The sequence below is a fragment of the Vidua chalybeata genome, chromosome 18, assembly GCF_026979565.1.
Source record: "Vidua chalybeata isolate OUT-0048 chromosome 18, bVidCha1 merged haplotype, whole genome shotgun sequence".
Classification (NCBI taxonomy): domain Eukaryota; kingdom Metazoa; phylum Chordata; class Aves; order Passeriformes; family Viduidae; genus Vidua; species Vidua chalybeata.
The window spans coordinates 4,953,732-4,976,639 of NC_071547.1; the positions used below are offsets into that span (position 1 = coordinate 4,953,732).

A 22,908-nucleotide genomic window follows, 5' to 3' on the forward strand; every position below is an offset into this window, starting at 1 on the left:
TCGCCAGGAGCGGAGCGGCCGCGCAGGTAGCGCCGCCCTGTGGCCCGGCGGGGTACAGGGGGAGGAGCCCGCGCGATTAATAATTAAAATATTAAATATCAAATCAACACTTTAATGGTGTTCGACACCAGGGGTCGGGGGGGGGTATATATTAACTCTGCAATAGCCTCTGCAGGGTCAGGGAGGCGGTGGGGGGGAGGGCACACGCACCACAAAGGCTCTGCAGGGCCAGGGGGCTGTTCCTGACCCTGGGAATTGGAAACAGCAGGACCAGGGTGGCTCTTCCCGATCCCAGGAATACGGAACAGCAGGGATGGGAGGGCTGTTCCCCACACCGGGAATGGGGAACGGGATCGGGATCACGAGACACAAACGCCAGGTACGGAGTCCTCCAGGCACGGCACAGGGAATCTCCTCCATCCGCCCGGGCCCGGGTTTCCACAGCTGCATTCCCCACGGAGCGCTGGGACGGGCCGGACGCTCCCGCCGTGGAGCACGTTTGGCCTTTGCAAATAAATGCAAATACATTCCTGGAGCGCAGTCATTTGGCAACAGTAGGAGCAAGCAATATGCTTGGAGAACAGATTTCCACGGGCCCACTGCACACTCTTCCTTCTCGGGCAACAACAGCCCACTGGCAGCGTTCTGGAAGAGACAAAACGCAGAACCTCAGGGGGAGGATCCCCTCAGGAGCAGGATTCCCTAGGGAGCAGGATTCCCTCAGGAGCAGGATTCCCTCGGGAGCAGGATCCCCTCAGGAGCAGGATTCCCTCGGGGGGAAGGATCCCCTAAGGAAGAGGATCCTTTCAGAGCAGGATCTCCTCAGGGACAGGATCCTCTTGAGAGCAGGATCCCCTCAGGAGCGGGATCCCCTCCCCTCATGGGCAGGATCCCCTCAGGGGCAGGATCCCCTCAGGAATAGGAACCCCTCAGGGGCAGGAACCCCTCAGGAATAGGAACCCCTCAGGGGCAGGATCCCCTCAGGGGCAGGATCCCCTCAGGAATAGGAACCCCTCAGGGGCAGGAACCCCTCAGGAATAGGATCTCCTCATGGGCAGCATCCCCTCAGGGATAGGATCCCGTCATGGGCAGCATCCCCTCAGGAATAGGATCCCCTCAGGGGCAGGACCCCGTAAGGAACAGGATCCCCTCAGACTAGCACAGCAATGCCTGACTGAGGGTTTAAAGATGACACAAAAAAATGGCCAGAAAGGCACCAATTCTCAGCCCAGGACAAGGGGACACACAGTTCCTGATCTTCCCTCAGTGCTTCTGATCTTCTTCTAGCCCAACCATCTGCTTGTAGACAGAAACTTGCTCTTAAAGGATCAGTTTTAATACCAAGAATGGTATTTTATGCTTTAGCATGGAGGAAGAACATCCAACACTTCAACAGTTGTCTCTGGAGCAGCAGCCCAAGGCAGCAGCTTTGTTTTCCATCATGTTTTCCTTTGTTTTCTATCCCCTTCTTCAGGTCCATGGCACGTCTTTGGAGGCAGCTGGGGAGCAGCTCAGCTCATCCACACATTCCATGTGTCCCTGCTGCCTGCAGGGACGGGCTGCAATAACCCTCCCAGGCGGCTGAGTTTCATTTTGCAGCTTTAATCCTGTTCCCAGAGCTCAGGAAAAGAATTTCTTACAAATGGTCCCACACAGCAGCATTGTGTGGGAAGATCTGAGGCGCTGTGAAGGATCCCCAGAGTGTGCCTGGAACCCCAGCAGATCCACAGAAATCACACAAACCAAGTGCTGGTCCTGGAGCAACGCAGGATTTGCCCAAATCCCAAAATTAAGTAAACAGGGTCTTACCTGGAAATCATTAATTTTCTTAGTGAGAAGATGACGTGTTCTGAGTCACCTGGAAGTGCCCCAAAAGAGAAGGGTCAGCTCTGAGCCAGCATTCCTCAGGGAAGGGAGCAGGGACCAGGTACCCTGGTGTGTCCCAAACCCCCAAACCCTCAGGGTACGCCCGGCTCTTACCTGCAGGTGACCTTTGAGATTGGCCGGTGTTTTATAATCCCCCTTTAAAACCTGTGGGAAAGAGAACCTGGAGTGACCCCCCTGGGGCAGTGGAATCATCTCTGGGTCACTGCTGTCAGCATTCCCAGCCTTCCCAGGGAAAAGGTTGCACCTTGAGTGCTCTGTCCTGCTCTGGTCCCCACTTTCCAAAACAGATATGGAGGGGCTGGAGCGTGTCCAGAGAAGGGAACAGAGATGGGGAAGGGTCTGGAGCCCCAGGAGGGGCTGAGGGAGCTGGGAAAGGGGCTCAGCCTGGAGAAAAGGAGGCTCAGGAGGGACCTTCTGGCTCTGTACAACTCCCTGACAGGAGGAGGAGGGAGAGGTCAGGCTCTGCTCCCAGGGAACAGGGACAGGAGGAGAGGAAACTGCATCAAGCTGTGCCAGGGGAGGGTCAGGTTGGACAGCAGCAGGAATTTCCTCATAGAACGAGTGGTCAGGCTTTGGAAGGGGCTGCCCAGGGAGGTTTGGAATCCCCATCCCTGGAGGTGCCCAAGGAACGTGTTCCATGTGTCACTCAGTGCTCTGGGCTGGTGACAAGGTGGGGATCAGGCACAGGTTGGACTCGATGGTCCTGGGAGGCCTTTCCCAACCGGAATGACTCTGGAATTCTGTGATTCTGTTTTCCCTGTGTCAGTCTGTTTCCCCCCTGCTCCATCCCGATCCGGTTCAGGAGCTTCCCTTGCTCCAAGGGCTCTGTGAGCCCCTGGCCTGTCCCCTCCATGGCAGTGCCACTCACCCTGTGCGTGTTGTTGACAACCAGGGGGTCGGGGTGGCCGTAGTTGGGGGGGTTGGCGTAGGGGTCGTAGCCGAGCCTGGCGAGCATGGGGGCGATGTGGGCCATGTCCTGCAGCACATCCCCCGGGATGTGCCCGATCCATTTGGATAACGCCTCCATGTTCACCGGCTTGATCACCTGGTCTGTTGACCTCTCTATCCTGGGGGAAATAGAGGACAAAAACAAAAGACACAACAGTTGGATTTCATGCACGTGCCGGGCTCACACACAGCTCGCAGCCACCTCCACACTGAACCACAGGATGGGATCTTAAATCCCATCCCACTCCCTGCCATGGGCACAGACACCTTCCACTATCCCAGGTTGCTCCAAATCCTCTCCCACCTGGCCTTGGGCACTTCCTTGGATGGGGTAGCCACAGCTTCTGTCCCTCAGAGCCCTGCTCTGGGGAAGCAGACCCTGGCAGGGGGTTCCACAGCCCCAGAGGTTGGGTCCTCCTGTCTAGAGTCATGGAATCATTAAGGCTGGAAAAGCCCTCTAAGATGAGTGAGTCCAACCATTCCCCCAACACTGCTGAGGCTACCACTGACACATGTCCCCAGCTGCCACATCCACATAGCTTTTAAATTCCTTCAGGGACAGTGACTCTACCACTGCTCTGTTCCAATGCTTAATTACCCTTTCAGGGAAGGAATTTTCTTTTTTATCCAACCTAAACCTCCTCTGGCACAACTTGAGGCTGCTTCTTCTTTTCCTACAGGAGGGATCCATCCTGCACTGGGACAGGGGGTTTCACCAGGACACCTCTGCTTATCAGAGGAAAACAATGTGTGGGCTGTAGCATAGATCAATGACCCCTATGAATATTCAAAACCTGATCTAAGCAGCCTGGACCAATTTACTCTGAGCAAACAGGGAAGTAGAGCTGGCTGCACTCCCAGGGCATCCTGGAAAACTGGAGCAGCTGCACATCCCCCGTGGCTCCTGTGCCCTCACCACCGGGGCACCAGCAACTGATACGGAGACTTGGATAATTCCCTTACATGGCTGATTAAATTTTGCTAAGCCTGACTTAAGCCTCCATTTAGAAAAGAAACAGCATTAAAAGAGGAAAAGAAAGTGGGAGAAGGCAAACACCCCCCACACACGGAGAGGGCAGGAGAGAGTGCTGGGTGTGTGCCTCCACTGAGCAGGTATTGCTTTTATTCTGCAATACCAACCCCAGACCTGGCAAGAACTACAGCTCATCATCATTAGCAGCACGACTCATCACACCAAAGAGGCATCTGAGGACGGTGGAGAAAGAGGCATTAAAGAGCTCACGTTTCAGAGTAAGCAGTTCTTTGCAAATTAGAGACTGAAATAATTTCTGCAGTGTCAAGAGAGATTAAACAGTCACCTGCTCCTGAAATCCTTGCTTGACAAGCTGTTCTGTGGAGTACAACAGCTTGGGAGCATTAAAGCCATCTCTTACTCAGGAACACAAACCCCACTGCAGTACAACGTGCTGTCCCTCCTTCCCCAAAATCACACGCAAACACCAGCAACGTGGCTCTGTCCCCAGTTTCAGCCTGCTTTGTGCAATGAAAATACTCCTCAAAAAGCTGAGGAAGGAGCTGAGACTCACTTGGAAAGGGACACCCCACCGGGCTTCCCGATGAGCTCCTCGTGGTGCAGCACCGTGTCGCTCCAGGAGATGTCCAGGAACCTCATGATGTTGTGCATGGACTGCTCGGGGTGCAGCACCAGCTGCTCGTAGTAGACGGGCAGGCAGCGGGCGCGGCCGATCTCCAGGCACTGGGAATACATCACCTCGATGGCCTTGTTCCACTTGGTCAGGCAGTCCCGGTAGCTGTTCAGGTCGAAGCCGGCGATCGTCACCTTGCGCGTGATCATGGAGTGCACCGAGGCGCGCCCGTCCCGCACCATCAGCAGGAACTTGGAGTTGGGGAACAGCCGGGACAGGTACACGGAGGACTTGAGCGTGAAGGGGTCCTTGTTGCACAGGTACCTGGCGGGCTCGCCGTGCTTGGCGATCACTTCCAGGATGAAGGCCTGCATGGCCGCGTCCAGCACCTGGTCCGTCACCCCCGCCTCGTCCAGGCGCATCTTCTCGCGGCCGGACTTGGACCAGGCCTGGCGCATGGCCAGCACGCGGGGGATGATGCGGGTCTCCTCCCCGCAGCGCACCTCGGGGTGAGCGTCCAGCATGGCCCTCATCAGCGTGGTGCCGCTGCGCGGGACGCCGCCGATGAAGATCAGGGGCATGTCCTTGCTGTACCGGTACTCCACGTGGTTGGCGTCCACCATCACCAGCTCCTCGTTCTCCGGCCTCATCAGCCTGTGCCTCCTCTCGCTCAGGACCTGCTGGCACTCCAGGACCTGCTGCCCGAGGTGCAGGGTCACCATCAGGGCCGCCACCGAGCCCACCAGCAGCAGCACCCTGCGCGTGGTGACCCGCATCCTGCTCTCCTGGGCACAGGCTGGGGGCTTCAGCTCTCCGCTAGCAAGTGTCCAACCCCACGGGCATCTGCAAGAGAACAGCACTGTCAGAGCAGCGGGGCCAGCCCTGCTCTGATGGGATGCTGACACCATCCCAGATTTCATCACCTCCTTCACTTATCAGCACCTCCTTCACTTATCAGCACCTCCCAGGCTTGGTGCCCTACACCCAGCAGGTAATTAAAGTCTGTCTCAGTGCACACCCAAAGAGAGAATTTCTGCACTGTTTGTGCTCCCAGAAACACAGGTTACAGCTGGAGCAAAGCTCCAGGAATGTTTTGGAGAGGAGGCGCCCTGTATACTCAGGGACTCCTTAAAACAAAATCTTTACAGAGAGCCTGTTCCATCCCAGATGAAGCCCAGACCCAAGCTGAGGTTTTTCCTCCCAAACCCAAGTCAGCACTCCAGCACCGCTCACCTCTCAGCCACCTGCATCCTCCCTACATTTTGTTTAGTTTAACCCTGCGGTCACAGGGGAGGGGGAAGCTGAAATAAGAGAAAAACAAAAGTCTCTCATGCCAGCTTTAAGGGTCTGAGTCAGGAGAAACCGTTAGAATGAAACACTGAGAAATTCAACCATCTGAGAGTGAACAGCCACACGCAGCGTTCACCACCCTGCCCTGCCTCAGAAACTGACCTGACGGAGAAATCCGTGAAACTTCATCTGGCACCGAGACTTTTTGGGGCTTTCCACGGCTCGGCAGGACATCCAGCAGGAAGGCTGCAGCTTCTACAAGTGCCCAGCTCAGCTGCATGCCCGGAGGGACTCCCGGGAATGCTGGCACCGCTTCCCACCCCCCTCCCCCAAGTCCGCCCCAGTTGCGAGTGCAGGTTTTGCAATCCTCCCCTGGGCTCACCCCGGGATTTCCAGTTCTTTGTGATTATGTGGCTGGGGCAGGAGCTGAATGGAGTGGAAGGAACGGGCTGTCCATGGATTCTGTTTTGCTGACAGGCCAAAGAGCTGCTCCAGAAAAGTGTTTTCTCCCCTCCACGAAGGAACACATTGTGCAGCAGTCCATGCAGAGCAGGGAGCAGGCAGGAGAGAGCCTGGAGCTGGGCAGCTTTCCTGCTTCTCCTGCCAGGCACTCAGGGACCCACTCTGCTCCCCACTTCCAGTCCCTGACATTCCACTCCACCGTCCTGGTCTGCTCCCATCCACCCACCAGCTTTTATCCACCCCTACCCAGGCAGTGCCTGTCTGCCAGCCCAGGGATGCCCTCCCCCATCCCAGCAGCACAACAACATCACCACCAAAAGTATTTTTGTGGCTCTTTACTCCCTGGTCCACCCTGACCAGCTGCTTGGTAACATACCTGAAGCTAAACAGCCTCAGCTGCATCCCCAGGTATGAGATAAAGTGGGTGGATTTGTTGGGATGTAGATCAGAGGGACACCCAACAGCTCTGGCATTTTTGCAGCACCAAGCAGAGTCAGAGCCATTAACAAGACAAGTGCTGCTCCTTCCTGCTCTCTTCATCTGTTTCTGTCATGTAAATATATTCAAATGCTCACCCCAAAATAATTGCAAATGCCACAAGACCCATTTCAATGGATGGCGGAGGAGCAGGCAGGATTAAGGGCCAACTGGAATAATTAGGGCGATGCAGACCAAGACAGGCTAATTAGCAGCAAAGGCTGCATCATGAAAGGAGGCCGGAGCACAGAAGTGCTCTGTTCTCCAGGAGAACCAGCTGACAGGGAGCAGTGCCCACCGAGATGCTCCAGCAGCTCCAGCTGAGCTGCGGAGGGAACAAAGGCACTCTCATATTGTGTTCGATGGGGCTGCCTGCTGTGCCAGGGGAGGTTCAGGTCAGACATCAGGGGGAATTTCCCGATGGAAAGAGAGGTCAGGCCTTGGGAGAGGCTGCCCAGGGGGGTAGTGGTGTCCCCATCCCTGTAGGTGTCCATGGAACACCTGGACGTGGCACTCAGTGCTCTGAGCTGGTGACAAGGTGGGGACAGGTTGGACACAGGCTGGATGGTCTGGGAGGGCTTTTCCAGCCTGAATGATCCTGGAATTCTGGGAGTCCCTGGGGACTACCCTGCCTGTCCAGCAGGCAGGGACACAACCCCCACTGCTCCCACCCAACGCCACCAGCATGGGAAGCTCCCACTCCGTGTGGGGAGTGGGAAAGGCAGGTGCTCACAGGAGCATGGCTTCTCCCCAGTGCTGAGCTCTGGACTCTGGCTCTGCCCCTGCACGGCAGGCCCTGGCCCTGGAAGGGCTGGAATGGGACAAACCTCTCTGTTGGGATCACCCTGGGATCACCCCAAAGTGCTGGGAGGGCTGAACAACACCCAGAGCGTGTCTGGCTGCGGGCCAGGGGCAACCGCAAACGGCCCAGCTGGTTCTCAGCTCTTTTGTGCAATTCTCCACTGAGAATTTCCTAAAATTTATGGGCCTCATTAGTCTGTGAGGGAAGATGGATGGGTCATTTCCTCCCCAGTAGACACTGTGCTGGAATCATGGTGTAATTAGGTGCAGGGCTATCTGAGCAGAGACAGCCCTTCCAGAGACAACACCCTTTCAGATGCCCAAGCTGGCTCTGAGAGCTTCCCACTCCAGCAGAAATTAGGGAGCTCCCAGAGGCTACTCTGACAGGGAATGGTGACATGGGAGCAGAAAGCAAAGTGCCAGCAGCAATCCAGCACTGAAGCCCCTGAGTGCAGCTTGGACATGGCAGGACAGGGATGTGACACAGGGCCAGGGGCTCTGTCCCTGGCCAGCATCAGGGCTGCCACCCAGAGCATGGGGTAGGATGGGAACCAGTGGGGAAGTGACAGCAGAGTGACAAGAGGTCCTACAGGCAGCAAGTCTTCCCTATTCCCATGCTGATGGGACTTGAGCATGAGCAAGGCTGACACTGTGTCGTGCCAGCTTCTGAAAGCAAGACAGGATCAACAGGGCACAGTGGTGGTGTGGACAGATGTGCAACATCATCAGACAGATGTGCAGCAGCCACCCAGCATCCCAGGGGAACCACACATCCAGCTGCTTGCTCTTACCTTTTCCCCGTACAGTCATTGTGCTGCTAGTTGAGCTTCATGCTGAACCCGTGGCCACCAAAACACCTGATGGGGAAGAGAAGCCACAGTGTTGATTTGTTTATTCAGCACACGCATCTGCTCTCTTCCTCAGCACCTTCCCCTCCTCTCCACAGCCTCCAGTGAGCCCCAGGGAAAGGTGTTCCTGCTGGAGCTGGTGTTCCCAGCTCATGGTCACCGCTGGCAGCTGGACTTGGCACACCTGCCCTAAGACTGTTCACAGAGCACAGCCAAGCCAGCACACCAGAGGGAAGCAGCAGGGCAGCTGTGCTTTTAGGAAATGCAGCCTCCTGGAAAGAAGAGGCCTCAGGGGGACCCGAGCAGTCTGGATGTTTAAAGCTCAGGGGATGACGATCCAACTGGGCACAATTCCAGCACACACCGACCGGCACAACAGCCTTGACCAGAGGAAGCAGCTCCACACTCGCCTGCTGGAAATGCTGAAATCAGGCACTTGTGACACTATGACCAGAGCCCCCAAATCAGTGACAGTGAAAGGAGACAGAGCCCAGAGGACCTGCAGGCCTGGCAGTTCCTCCTGGCTCCAGCCCAAGGAACAAAGCTCTCTCCAGCCTCACCACCTGCCAAGGCAGCAGCACCAGTCCTGTACAGCATGGAACCAAACCCCTGGACACTGGATTTCCCACAAGGACTGCTCCATGCCAGGGAGCACAGGAGCTTTGGCTGAAGGCCTCCTGCAAGCACAGAGCATCCTGGGGACAGTCTGGGACATGGAGCTGCAGCAGAGCACCCTGAGGGGCCAAGACCTGGCGGATCACCAGATGTCACTCTGCTCCCATGATCACAGCATGGACATGGGACCATGATGGGGTCACTGCTGCTGGGACATTCCCACTCAGCTCCCCCGGCTGCACAGCAGGTCCTGGCCTCACAGGATGTTCCTGAGAACATTTCCAGTAGTGACACTGATGGCTATTCCAGTCTCCTCTCCTGCCATCAAGTGTCACCAGCCCCTCCACCTCAGCACTAAGGAGGAACCAGAGGGAAACTCCACCCAACAGGAACTCTACAAGGGCTTATCTGCAGTGCAGGCGCTTCCCTGCGAGGCTTCCTGCTCAGCCTGGCCTCCATGGACTACAGGATTCCAGCTCCAGACCAGGCTGCAGCTCCACGGAGCAGCAGCTGCATCCCTGGATGTGCTTCTGCAGTGCCCCGAGCACTGAGGTGCAGGGACAGAGGTGGTTCAACAGCCCACCCGACTCACCCTGCTCCGGAAACAGCTCCAGCTCCTGCCCAGGCACAGACACACGGACAGACACACAGACACGCACTTGTTTGTGACTTCCTTCCTGATGCTGTGCAGGGCGTCACCACCAGCTGGGCTCCAACAGCTCTGACTGAAACCCCGACCAAAACCCCTGAGGGAAAGCCCTGACCTTGGCACCTGTGCTGAGAACGGGTAAAACCCACCCCCAGGACAGCCCCTGTGCCAGCACAGCACCCTCAGCAGTGAGGAAACACCATTTGTTAAAGTGTTACAAACAACCACAGAAACAGTTTCTATGAGAAGCCCCATATGATCAAAAGCTGTATTTTTCTTTAAACCATTCCCAGAAATGATTGTCATTAAGCATAGCCTCCCCAGAAGACGTAGGTGTGGCCTGGAAAATTTGAGCTCAATTTGTTGGTGCTTAATAAAAGGATGAGGATCTGCAGGCGCCCTTGTGGCGGAACAGCAGCAGAAACTGTGGTCAGCAAGAAATATCCCAACACATCCAACTCACATCTTTACAAATCAGCAATATTTAATTACTGAATTGATAGTCTCCAGTCCATTTACAAAAATAAACACAGCTTGCCTGAGGGCCACTGCTTCATCACAACCTGAGCTCAGTCCAACGCTGGCACTGCTGATGGCAGCTCTGCTCCTCCCGCATGCTCCTGCTGGCAACTTGGACAGCACATTTCCAAACACTTCCCAGGTATCTCTCTTAGCAGGACAGGAATGCAGCGAGCATGGAGCATGGGGCATGGAGCATGGGGCCCGCCCCAATCTCCACCAGGAGCACACAGAGGCATCACGGGGGTGGCTGTGGTCACCGAGTGCAGCGTCAGCTCTGTTACACAACCCCCAGCTCGTGCTCCTCCACCCCAGCACTGCACAGACCGGGATCAATCCCACGGGACAGTGGGAACAGAGTCCAACCCACCCTCCCCAGTGGTGGGACAGGGGCTCTGCACCTACCTCTACTGCAGGTGTGCCATGGCCCTAAGCCTTGGAGAGAAGATATGAAAATTAAGCTGCAGCACTCAAAAAAAAACCTCGCACAACAAAAAAGAAGCTGCTGTCAGCCACCACGTGGCGAGAGCAGCAGCACTGAGAGCAGGACTGGTTTGGTGACTAAAACTGAAGCTGCACCGCAGGTCATGAACCCAGGGCATCCACTGGAACAGAGGACAATTCCAGTGAAAACAGAACCAATCCCAACAAAAACACCTGGGGTCTGGAGCACTTTGGAGTTCCGTGTCCCTTGGAAAATCCCCAAACAGCACTGACAGCCCTGTGGTTTACACTTGCACCACCGCCATCATCTCAGGGAAAAAAAACAGTCAAAAGAGTTCAGGGATGAGTGTTCAAGCAGCCACCTCAGCACCCAAACCACACAGAGGCTGCTCCAGCTGCATCTTAGCACCCAACAGGCTCAGGGGGCAAACGGGAATTTATTCTCACTGCTGAGTACCTAGAAAAATAAACCAGCAGAACCTTCTGCCCCGAGGATTAAGGCAGTGTGTGCCAGCTTCAGACACTTTCTGGCTCAGAAAAGCCTGCAAGGTGAGAGCCTGAGAGCTGAGCATCCTTGCCCTGCATCCCAAAGAGCCCAGGCAGGGATAGGGGCACTGTGTGCCAGCCAGCTCCAACAGGCCCTAAATCACATCAGCAGAGAATCCACAGACATTTCACAGCACAGATTGTTGGTTTATCGCCTCAAGGCTGTTATGATTAGCAAAACATTTTATTATCCTGCTCAATGGTACAATGTTCCTCAAACAATAAAAATCCCACCAATTTACAGTAAATCCCCTCCACCCATCCCTCGTTCCAAGCACGGCGACAACATTTTATCGTTGGGAGATGGAAACCTCAGCATTCACCCTGCCAACCTCGCAGGGACACGGCCTTCAGCTCAGAGTGGCAGATTAATTATGGAATGCCCAAGGGGAAGGCTGCTGGCAGGACACAGGGATGGAGGCACCTACCCACTCCCCAGCACCTGGCACTGTGTCCTGCACAGCAGCAGGGCTCCAGCACGTCAGACACGCTTGTGCTGAAATGGGACACGAGCTCTGCACTTCAGAGGGAGCTCCTGACTTTTAATTAATCCACAGAGCATCACCCTTTCTTAATTACTCTGCAGTTGCTGCCTCAGGGGGACAAAGGCGAAGCCAGCACAGGTCCACTGATGGTGACACTCCCACGCTGGTTCCCCTTGTGCCCTGACCAGTGACTCCACTGTCCTGCTGGAGCATGGGGCTCTGGGAAAGCACTGAGCTCTCCCCCAGCTCCTCTTGCCCAGGGATGCTGTGGCTGCTCCATCCCTGGAAGTGTCCAAGGCCAGGCTGGATGGAGCTCTGAGCAACCAGGTCTAGCGGAAGGTGTCCCTGCCCATGGAAGGGGGGTGGAACTAGAAGATCTTTAAGATCCCTTCCAAACCCAAACCATTCCATGATTCTGTGACGATTCTATGATTCTTGTCCATGCCTCTGATCAAGTTCCTCCAACTCTCAGCCCTCGTCCAGAGTACGTCCTGGGGATCCCCATGGCAGGAGGGGCAGTGGGCGAGGGGAGCTGAGGGTTGCACCCCCCTGTTCACTCACCACGCTTGATGCAAGCACAGCTCTTCCCTCACAAAACTGCACAAATATTCCCTTGCAGGAATGTGGGTGGTCAGAGCCTGCCATACAACAGGGAGGAAGAGAAGTCAGAGGAACTGCTAGAAAAAACACCAAGTATCTTCAAAAAATATTTTCTCAATCCACACGCCAAACCCTAAGTCTCAACAAGCTCCATTCTTCCACGCACAAAGATCAGGATCTGCAAATAAAAAATTGTTTCTGCAAGACAAACCCCGAAACCTCAAATTTGCTTAAGAAACAAAATCAAAGTGTTTTATTTCCCCATGCAGCAGCAGCAGCCCTGGAGGCACTGCCTGAGGGCAGGGCAGGGCAGCAAGGATGGAGGTGCCACTGCTCACTCTGCAGGCAGGAAGGGGAGAGAGGACACTGCTCCCCATCTTCCCCAGCTCCTCTGCTCGTTCTTGTCCTGTTTCCTGCAGCTCCCTCAGGAGCACAGTCCTGAGCACAGACCAGCCCCAGGATCTCCAGCAATGCCCAGCCATGCTCGGCACAATGGATGCCATAAAGGCAAGCATTTGGCGTCTCCACAAAGCCAGAAACTTTGGGAAGCACCAGCACCCTCTTCAGCAACGTGTGTTTGTGGCCTCCCACTCCCAGCCCCAGCAAGGACAGGCAGTGACCACTCCCCAGCCCTGGCATGGGTGAAGCCCTTGTGAAACCACCGATGGAAGAAACGGAACCGGCTCCTTCCGAGCTGCTGCCTCGTCAGCCAAACCACCCTGCACGGCACATCCGAGCGCCTTCCTGTCTGCACGAGCCCAGCTGGGAGCCCTGCTCCTCCTCTGCTGCCACTTTCATCTGCAATCACTGGGCCACCAAGGCCTGTGCCCATGCCCTGAGTGCTGGCCTGCAGCCAGCTGTGAGCACAGCTGCCCGAGAGGGGGTGGCTGTTTATCCCACCCCCCCTTGCAGCTCAGCCACTGCCAGCAACAGCTGCTCGCACCACGGGGTCCCTCCCAGCACCGAGCAGGAACCGGAGTGCTGGAAAAGCTTCCCCTGCCCCAGCACAGTAGCCTGTGGCTCTGGAGCCAGCGTGCCCGTGGCCATTTTTCCATGGAGAAGCACCTGCATGCTTCAGCCCCTTCAGAGCCCCCAGTCTCAGTCCGGGGTCACTGCCTGGGAATGCGCTGTGGGAAGCAGCCGCTTGCTTGCTTCACTTCTGAGCGCTGCGCGTTGAGCAACCCCCGCTGCTGCTCTTGTTTGATGTCCCTGCGAGGGGACAAGGGGCTCCTGTGGCAGGGCCAACCTCCTGCCTGCACTCACATCATGAGGCACCACAGCACGGACCGGGGACAAAAAGGGGGCAGAAAGGCATCGTTCGCCTTGAGAGGGGAAATCTTTGAGAGAATTCCTGCAGGAATTCTGCAGGCAGACAGGGCTTGGAAAACAGAGTGAACCAAAGCAGGCAGCCGATACCAGGGCAAGCTTCTCCCGGGTTCTGTGTGCCCGCTGCCTGTGGAATCTGGAGGGAAACGTGCTCGGCCAAGGCATGAGGCTGAGGTTCCTCAAGGCATCACAAGGCGCATCTGCACGGTGCCAAATAAAACCACCTGCTGGGGGTTTGTTTTCTCTCTCCAAAAATCTTCTTGACAGTCCCCGCGTTTTAACAGCGCTCTTGCCATCCCACACATCCCCAAAGGCTCAGCGTACCCGCAATGCAAACTGCCTTTGGAAAAATCTCCTTAAAATAGCGACAGAAATTACTAATACAGATTGTAAAACCTACAGGCAGAGGAGGGCCGTAGCTTGAGCCTGCCCATGCTGGTGAGCCCACCAGTGTCCTGCAGAGACCCCAGGCCTCAGCCTGCCACATCCCCTCGCAGTGAAGCCCCCCAATGCCAGCTGCTGTGGGCAATGCTGGGGAGGACTCACACAGTGCCCAGTTCAGCTGCTGTCCCCCAAATTCTGGGCTGCCTCCCTCATGTGACTCTGCACAGACCTTGGGCTCCCCTCGGGCTCTGCAGCACAGCTGCTTCTGTGGTGCCACGTGCAGCAGCCTCAGGGCACCAGCTGCCACTGGCAGGAGATGGCAAACCCCGCTCGCAGGCGCCCGCGTTGGCACTTGACAGCTCCCCACGAGCACCCTGCAGCATTCCCACAAAACACACGGCAAATCTGGAAACCTGTTGGCACCAATCATTTGGATCTCCCCACTCACCGTTGCTCGGTGCCTGGGCAGGAGGGAGCAGCACGGCTGTGCCGAGGTGGGGCTTGCCTCCCAAAACCGAGTCCAAGCAGCCAGCGGGGCCTGGCACAGGGAGGCGTCTGAAGGGGTTTCAAGCTGTGAGATGACTTTTGGACAGAGCCCGAGCATGCAAACAAACACAGAGAGGGACAGAGCAAAGGCCTCTGTGATGCAAACCTGCACAGGAGGGCAGCCCAGCTCATGCTGCTGGCCCTGGTGCCAGCAACTCCAGCCACGAGTCCCAAGGAACTTGAGCTGGACGAAGCATGGATGTCACATCCCTGCCACGCAGGGCACAGTAACTGATGGGCACTGCCAGGAGAGTGCCAGTGCTTTGCATGGGCTGCAAGGTACCAAGGCAGCTGCTCAGGAGCCCGTCTGCACCCCCTGACAAGGCACCCACATCCTACAGCCACCCTGACCTTGGTGCTGTCAACACCTCTTGAGCCTCAGCAGAGGCTGACGCTGCTCGAGACCTGCAGGTGCAGCCTCTCACTGGGCACCCACCTTGCCCAGGCCACCAGACTCATCCTGGTATAGAAGGGCACTCCCAACCCTGGCTGAGCTCTGGACAGACGGACAGACAGACAGACAGACAGCCCCAGCCCATGGGTGCCTCTGTGTATGGCAGTGCTCAGGTTATGGGGGCACAGCTTGGTGCTGGGAGAGGGGACCGTGTGCCAAAGAGCAGAATGAGAGGACAAAGGTACGAGGAGGACCCTGTGCTGAGCACCTTGTCCCACCTGCCGTGCATCCTGCACTGTGTCCTGTGCACTGAGCACCCTGTGGCCACCTCAGCACACCCTGCACTGCACTGAGCACCCTGCACCCAGCACCACTCTCTGAACTGAGCACTGAGCATCCTGCGCTGGGCACCCTGCACCGAGCATCCTGTACGGGGCACCCAGCGCTACTCTGAGCACCCTGCACCGAACACCGAGCACCCAGCACCGCTCTGCGTCCGCAGCACCGAGCACCCAGCACCGCTCTGCGTCCCCAGCACCGCTCTGTGTCCCCAGCACCGCACACCCAGCACCGCTCTGCGTCCCCAGCACCGCACACCCAGCACCGTTCCGATCACGCATCACCGCCCGGTACCCCCAGCACCGTGCACCGCGCACCCCCCCGCACTGCGCACCGAGCATCCTCCGCCGCTCCGCGCCCCGTTCGCTTCGCCCGCGCCACCCACCGAGCCCCGAGCCGGTACCAGGCGGCGCCCGCCGGTAGCAGGGACCGCCCGCCGCGCAGCCCGGCCGCTGCCACCTGCCAGCCGGCGCGGCCGGGGGGACAAACGGCAGGGACACAGGCGCGGTACCCGGGCCGGGCCGGGCCGGTTCCCGCGCCGCCCCCGGTGCCCCCCGCACTCACCGGGGCCGCCGCCGGCCCGGAGCGGCGCGAGACGCGGCGACGTCACGCGCACGCGGGGCCGGGATCCCCGCCCGCCGCTCCGCGCGTGCGCCGCGCGCGCCGGGCACCGGGCGGCACCGGGGGAACCGAGCCCGGGAGCGACCCCGAGCCCGTGTCCCTGCCCGTGCCCGTGCCGGTGCTGCTGCCCGCGCCGGTACCGGCCGTGGCCGCGCAGCCGTCCCCGCGAGTTGCCGGGAGCGCTCCGCGCCGCGCTGCCCGCGGCCTCACCGTTATCCCCGGTCCCCGCCCCGGTCCCGCTGCTGCCTCTGTGCAGCGCTCGGCAGCGCCGCCGTCACTGCCGGCGCTGTAATTAATCACCGCCGTCGGTAATTAGCGGCGTGGGAGCGCAGGGAAATGCCACCCGAGGTGCCCCGCCGGGAGGCAACGGGATGGGAAAGGGGGAATGAGGCCGCAAAGAAGTGCCCGGTGGGGAGGGACAGCACCCGAGGGGGGAAAAAACACCACTTGAAAGTGAATTGATCTTTGATTGACTGCAATTTTGGCTATTAATTAGTGCCCAGGTGGATCCCGCGGGCAGAGACCCGGGACCCCTCGCGGCCCCCCGATCCCTCAGGCGTGGACAGAGCCAGCAGCCCGCCCTGATTCCGCGGCTCCCGGGGCACCCTGAGTCCCCCAGATGACAGGGTCCCCACGGGGGCTGGTGGGGTCGGGCTGCAGGGCCTTTGCCACCCCCTTCCCCCACACCGAGGGTCTCCTGTGTCCCAGCCCCAGCGGGGGGAATTCCTGCCTGAGACCAATTCCCTGGCAAAACCCCCCTCCACCGTGTCCCACCCGGCTCCAGCGCAAGGCTGGCACATCCCGGGCAAGCGGAGCCGCGTTCATGCACCACCGACCCCCGAGCAGTTCTAATCTTCTGGTTTTTTTTTAATTTGCCTCACAAGGTAGAGTACATCCAGGGAATGTGCAATGTACAAGGAAAGTGCTGGGCAGGCGAGCGCGAGGGGAGGCGGGGGTGCCCCACGGGGCCCGGGACTCGTAGCTAGCAGGCAGCACGCTCAGTCGGAGGGCGCGTCGGGGGTGACAAAGGTGCCCTTCTGGTCCCACTGCATGTCCCGGATGCGGCGGATGGACTGGATCTGGGGCTGGAAGGCAGACCACTCATTCCAGTGTCGGAAGTCGCCGGTCTCAAACAGGTACTGGTAGCCTCTGTAGCCAGGGTACTGGTACCCGACCCAGCTGTGGGAAAAGCAAACACAGGGCACCTGAGCGGGGTCGGCCGCTCCAGGCAGCAGCCACACGGCTGGCGGGCACCTGGAGGGCCCGCAGGGCCTTCCTGTGTTGGTCACCAACCTCTGAGGGATGGGCCCCACCACTAGAAACAGCCATGCCACCCTAAACAGCCATGCCACCCTAAACAGCCATGCCACCAGAAATAGCCATGCCACCAAAACCAGCCATGCCACCAAAACCAGCCATACAGCATCTTCTGGATGCCTGAGAGCCTGTGGCAGCCGGCTGGGGAGGACAGGGAGCCTGGCACGAGGCAGCCACCACTGCAGCCCAGCTTACGTTCCACTGGGCACCTGCACGCTGCCCACGCGGTCGCAGAAGCCATAAGCCCAGAGGCTGGGCACATCGTCCTCCTGGATTTCCATCTTGTTGCCCTTGAAGTCAGCAGACTCGTAGAGGGAGATTTTGTGGTCCTCAGCCTCCTGGGGAAGACAGAGGGAGGGTGCTGGGCAGTGTGGCCGAAGCCCCGGAGCTTTGCTGCAGCGAGGCATCGAGCAGCACGGCCCAGTCCTGGGCAGACCCCACCGGGGCTCTCTGCTCCCAAGCACTCACCATTTTGATGGGACGCATGGACATGAAGCAGTCGCTCCGGTAGCTGCTGGACCAAGTGTCCCAGCGAGGGTACTCGCCCTTCTCCAGGATGAACATCTCCCCACGCATGTTGGCCTGCTCATAGGCCACCCAGCTGAGGAGAGAGGTGGGCAAAGAGCAGGTCAGGTGCCACCCAGCAGTTCCCCTCCTGCTCAGCCAGCTTGCGGGACAGTGGAGGGGTCTCCAAAAAGGCTGTGGCCCCACCACCCTGCTCCAACCTTTCTCCCAGCCCAGGCACTGTGGCCTGTGCAGAGCCAGCGCTGATCCATGGGCTCCCGGCTGGAAGCTCACTGGCGTGTGAGTGTCCAATCCTGCAGCAGGCACCAGCACTAACAGTGCTCCTCTTCCTCAGCTGGGGAGCAGCAGGACCCCTGCACAGCTGGTGACCCCACAGAGTCAGCTCAGCACTCTGTCGTCCCTCCTGCCTGGGCTGTGTAATCCTGGCATGCCCTCACGCCTCACTGCTCCAGCGCCAGCCAGCGCTGGCACCCGTCCCACTGCTGGGAGTGGGGCTCACTCAGCTGCAATGTCACCTCTTCAGCAGAGCCACGAGGTGCTGCAGTGCTGGGAACGTCATGGGTGTGGGGCTCCAGAAGCCCCCGGCACCACACCAGTCCTGCATTTGCTGCTTCCCCTTTCCCTGCAGAACAGCTCTTCCTGCAGACACCAGCAGGGGTTTTCCTGCTGGCAGGAGATGTGTTCAGGTACCCCAGGCTGCACAGCCTCAAGCTAAAGCACAGCTTGGTTGTTTTGCTTTCGTCTTTCCCTAAGCACATTTTTGGGTGCAGCGTCCCATTGGTGACTCTCAAGAAGCTTCTAAGGTCCCCATTGACACCCAAGTTCTCTCTCTCCTCCCAGTTTCACCCTTTCTATGTCTAGTGCAGTTTCCCAGGTCTGATATCTGAGCTCCTTCCAGGCTGCTCCATCCCCCATTTGTTTCAAGAAGAGTTGGATATTCTGGGTTCCTAATAAAAAAGTCATCGGTGCTCATGGTGTCATTCCAGGTCACTCCCAGTCCCTCAGGGATGCTGTCAGGACCAGCCATGTCCTGTGCATCCTCCCCACAGCACTACCAGCCCCCCTGCATTCCTGGGAACACTTTTCCAGCCGGGCACAGCACGGTGGGATGCTCTTTCAACATGGAGATCATCTGTCTGCTCAGTTATCTGCTTTGGGGATCGTTTTTGTCCCTGCCTGTGTCAACTGTTCCCACGGCTTTGAGGCCTGCCCAGCCCCCTTGTTGCTGCTTGGCTGTTGGGGTGCAGGCGTGTGCTTGTCCCTGCCCGTCCCTGCCTGCACCAGCCTGGTCCAGGGATCCCACCTCATTTCACCTTGACTTCTCGAAAATCTGCAGGCCCCTCGTATTCCATGGACAGCTCCAGGTGGCTGAAATGATGGACATGTTTCCTCAGCCCTTGGCTTTGCCTCTGGTGCCCTTTGCTTTGCCTGTGGCCCTGACATCCTTCCCAGCCATCCTGGCCCTCCTGTCCTCCTCGAAGGAGACCCGGGATGCCCTCTCTGCTCCTGTGCTGGCCCTGCTGCGCTCTGCCCAGGCAGCAGGGAAATGCCCCTGAACGTCACATTGTGCCCAGAATGCCCCCAGGGCCGTGTCCCCACCCACCGGGAGCATCCCCAGGGTCTCAATGCCCTCCGTGGCTGGGGTCACTTACGGTCCAGAGGTGACAATGACGCTGCGCACCCGGTCGAAGCCACGGTCAGCCAGGTTCAGGCACTCGGTGGTGAACTCCATCTGCCTGCCCTGGAAGTTCTCCTGGTCGAAGACAACAATCTGGAGGTGCAAGGAAAAGGTTGGATGAGGACAGGCATGCTCAGGGAGGGCAGGCTGGTGCTGTGTGAGCTGCCATGCCTGAGCCCACTGCTCCACGTGTCCCCCTTGGCTCTCCAAGCCTTCCTGCAGCTTCTCAGATCTGGTGCCCGCCCATGCTCGGCTGGGCTCTGTGCACGGGCATGCCCAGCACAGGTTGAGCACAGGAAGGTTTCCTCCAACAGCTGTTCCTGCTCCAAGATGGCCTCATCCTGCGCCTGGTTCTGCTGCTGCTGGTGCCCACACTGGTGGGAAGGAGCTGCTTCTCCAGGTGCTCTGTCTGCACTGTGGCCTTCTCAGCCTGGCACGGTATCACCGGAGCCCTCGCATCACTCGCCCCACCTGTGCCAGCCCTTCTGCAGTGCCCCAGTGGCATGTTGGCATCACTGTGGCATTTCAGTGCTGGCCCTGTCACCCCTAGTGTCCTCTCCACCTCCCCACAGGGCCCCTGCATGCAGGGAGTGACCAGAGGGAGCAGGTGACAGCAGCCAGCCCTGACACCACAACTCAGGAGAGAACTCTTCCAAAACCTGTGGTCCCCAACAAGCTGTCCTGGCCAAGGCACCTTCAGACTGCTCCTCCTGCAGCAGCTGCCCAAATCCCGTGCCTGCTGTCAGAGGGACAGAGCAGGGATGACATCTCCCACACTTCCACAACCCTTCCCCCTGGAACAATCTCCTCCTGCCCCAGAGATGCTGCCCTTGTCCCTCAGCCCGGAGCGTGTCCCTGCACGTGGGGAGCCACAGGGCTTACCCTGAAGGCTTCTGGGGAGGGCTCCTCGCCCTTGCTGTTTGCGACAGGAGCAGGGTCGAGGGATGGAGTTGGAGCAGGAGCTGCCTTCTCCTTGTCATCCGCAGCCTGGCCAGGAGCAGCGGGTTTTGTGGTCTCAGACATCGCGGTGGTGGGCTCAAGTCTGTGGCAGGGCACCAGCAGCAGGTTAGAGGGAGGAATGGATGTGGGCATCCACAACCCACCCCAGGAACGTAACATCTGGATGGGGACTGTCAATGGGGTGGGTGGGCAGGGCTGGGAGGGGAGCTGCTGGAAGGTTCTCCAGCAGGCACAGGCAGGGGTCCTGTCTTCACCAGGGGGATCACAGGAGGTCCTGGAGTCCACACTCTCCTTCTGCGGTCAGGAGAGCCCTGAGCATGGTCCCAGCACTGTAGGAGTGCCCATGGATGGGGCCTGATGCTGTGCCAGGCACCGGGGCCATCCCGCACGAGGTGCACCTGGGAGCCCGGGGGGCACCAGGTCAGCGTGTGAGGGGTCGGAAGGGGACAGCCCTGGTCTGCTGAGGCCCACCCTGCTGTGGCCCCACAGGTGAGTGTCAGCAGCAGCTCCCCGGGGAGTGGAGGGCGGTGGGATGCTGAGCACAGAGGTGCTCCCAGACGTGACCACCACAGTGGTAGCCACGGCTTAGACCCTGAGTTTCCCTCTCCCCACCTCGGGACCGGCTGCAGCCCGGTGTCCGGGGACTTTGTCCTCTTACCTGGGCAGCTGCTGCTTCTTGTTGGAGTGAGCGGGCTTGTGTTTCGGGGCGCTGCGAGGCCCCCACTTTATAGCCTGGCAAGGGCAGACCCCCGGGCGGGTGCACAAAGGAACTGCCAGCTCATCAGTGTCTGCGCGGCCGCCCAGTCATCACATCCTGCAAAGCGCTGGGCGAGCTGGAAGCCTCTCCCCGGCCCCGTGCCCAGCCGCTGAACCCAGCACTTTCCTTTGTGCCCCCGGCACAACAGAAGACCTGACCGTGCCACTTTGCAGCGCACCCACTGCCCCGCGTGCGGCCGCCCCGGCAGGGCATATATAGCCCTGGCACGGCCCGGCCGGCGCCGGCACTGGCACAGGAACACCTCCCCTGCCCGGTGCCCAGGCCCCGGGCCCGTGGTGACACCCCGCTCCCGTGCCGCTGCCACCGCGGAGGGTGCAGCAGCCCCGCCGTGCCCGGCTGGCAGCCGCGCTGTGCCCGTTTCTCCCCTCCCAACACTGAACCTCTCGCTTTGAACATCACTCCGTGCCCGCAAGCACCGGCAGTGCTGCCCTGGAGATGCCAGAAAGTGAGACCTGAAATGTTCTGAAATGCTTCAGAGTTAGGTTTTTTTCCCAAAGCATGTGTAATCGAAGCTGACACTTTCAGAACCACCTGAGTGCCTGAAAACAGTGTTTGTTCTCCCTTGGGAACGTCCCTGCTCACTGGCAGGGTTCTTCCTTTGCTTTTTAGCCCATTTTCCCCGTGCTGTGGTCACCCTGTACCACCCCTGGTTCTGCCACCATCACACTCATGGTTTTGGGGCATCAGCTCTGTCTGACGGGTGCAGGAGGGTTGTGGGGTCGCTCGTTGGGGATGCACTGCCACCAGTCCCTGCAGCAGTTCAGCCTCTGGTGCCACATCTCCCCCACCCCATGGCACCTCGGGAGGACCTTCCCCTGAGTCCCTTTGAGCCTCTGATCAGCTCTTCTGCATCTCCACACCCCTGTCCAGCACCCGCAGCTTCCCGCAGCATCCAGCACCATCAGTGCCTCACCCGGGGGAGTGCGGGCACAGGGCTCAGAGCCCCGTGTGCTGCCCTCCTCTTTTGTTCCTCTCGTGTGTCACCCAGCAGTGGTGGGATCCAGCTGCACCTTCTGGGCTATTGCACAAAATCCCCAGCAAAAAGAAAGTATTGATCCCTTCTTTTCCCGAGGTTTTTCAGGAGGTGTGCTGTGCCCATGACATGGCTGGATGTGGGGTCTGCTGCCCTGTCACCCTGAGCACTGACCCAGTCTGGTTCTCACCTTGATACTGAGCAGTGTTTTATGATTCATGATTTCAATTTGTGCTCGTTTCCATGTTTTTTATCCAGATTTCTAATTTAACCTGCCCTCTCTTCTTCCCAGAGCCAGAATGGGTGTTCTCCCTGTGCTGCCTCCCCTGTGCCTCCTGGGCATTAATCAGCAGGTCTAACCCTCCCCCTGCTCCTGATTCTGCTTCCCCTCCCAATCCCCAGCACCTTTAAACCTGGGCATTGGAAAACCAGCTCGGAGGGGCTGAGCTCTGCTCCTGATGGCTGCTTTGCTCCTTACTGAGCACTCAGCATCCCCGTGGGCTTCCCTGAGCCAGTGCTGTGGCAGGACTGACAGCAGGGATCGATCCTTGGCCATTCCTGAGCCCCCTAGACACAAAATCTTTGCCCTGCCATGGACCCTGTGCCCTCACTGCAGCATCCCTCCCGGGCACGGGTGAGCCTGAGGACACAATTCCAGCACAGCAAAGAGCTGCCCTGGCAGCAGAAGGCCAGAGCTGGCACAGCATGGCCGTGGCGGGCACGGGCACGAGGGGCTGTTCTGCCCTGGTGAGTCCCGCTGCCCACGGAACTCCTGCTGCTGCATCCCTGCCTGGCACTGAGTGGCACTGTGGGGGCACAGGCTCCAATGACCATGTCCTGCTGCCAGGACATGGTGTGGACAGCGAGTGGTGGTCACTGGTGGTCACTG

General features: G+C 58.7%; 3 protein-coding genes across 8 annotated transcripts; 1 reads left to right on the top strand and 2 right to left on the bottom strand.

Annotated features, from left to right (window-relative positions):
• Window positions 1–98: 98 nt before the first annotated feature.
• TPST2 (tyrosylprotein sulfotransferase 2) lies at window positions 99–15,815 on the bottom strand. Of its 6 annotated transcripts, none has more exons than XM_053959431.1 (8): window positions 14,337–14,487; window positions 8,264–8,329; window positions 5,895–5,987; window positions 4,383–5,285; window positions 2,756–2,954; window positions 1,981–2,031; window positions 1,810–1,858; window positions 99–645 (listed from the first exon to the last, which is right to left on the bottom strand). In XM_053959431.1, the coding sequence occupies exons 4-7, from the start codon at window positions 5,216–5,218 to the stop codon at window positions 1,829–1,831; spliced, it is 1,116 nt and encodes a 371-aa protein (XP_053815406.1). In that variant the 5' UTR covers window positions 5,219–5,285; window positions 5,895–5,987; window positions 8,264–8,329; window positions 14,337–14,487; the 3' UTR covers window positions 99–645; window positions 1,810–1,828. The 6 variants fall into 6 exon arrangements, with proteins under 6 accessions (XP_053815406.1, XP_053815407.1, XP_053815400.1 ...); XM_053959432.1 differs by lacking the exon at window positions 14,337–14,487 and adding an exon at window positions 12,140–12,216; XM_053959425.1 differs by lacking the exons at window positions 5,895–5,987; window positions 14,337–14,487 and adding an exon at window positions 15,732–15,815.
• On the top strand, window positions 12,843–16,080 carry LOC128797271 (translation initiation factor IF-2-like). The gene is made up of 2 exons (XM_053959659.1): window positions 12,843–13,037; window positions 15,331–16,080. Exons 1-2 carry the CDS (start codon window positions 12,843–12,845, stop codon window positions 16,078–16,080), a joined length of 945 nt encoding a protein of 314 aa, XP_053815634.1.
• Window positions 16,013–20,955, bottom strand: CRYBB1 (crystallin beta B1). Its single transcript, XM_053959433.1, has 6 exons — window positions 20,927–20,955; window positions 20,191–20,350; window positions 19,283–19,401; window positions 17,574–17,706; window positions 17,301–17,443; window positions 16,013–16,967 (listed from the first exon to the last, which is right to left on the bottom strand). The coding sequence occupies exons 2-6, from the start codon at window positions 20,329–20,331 to the stop codon at window positions 16,787–16,789; spliced, it is 717 nt and encodes a 238-aa protein (XP_053815408.1). The 5' UTR covers window positions 20,332–20,350; window positions 20,927–20,955; the 3' UTR covers window positions 16,013–16,786.
• Window positions 20,956–22,908: the final 1,953 nt, after the last annotated feature.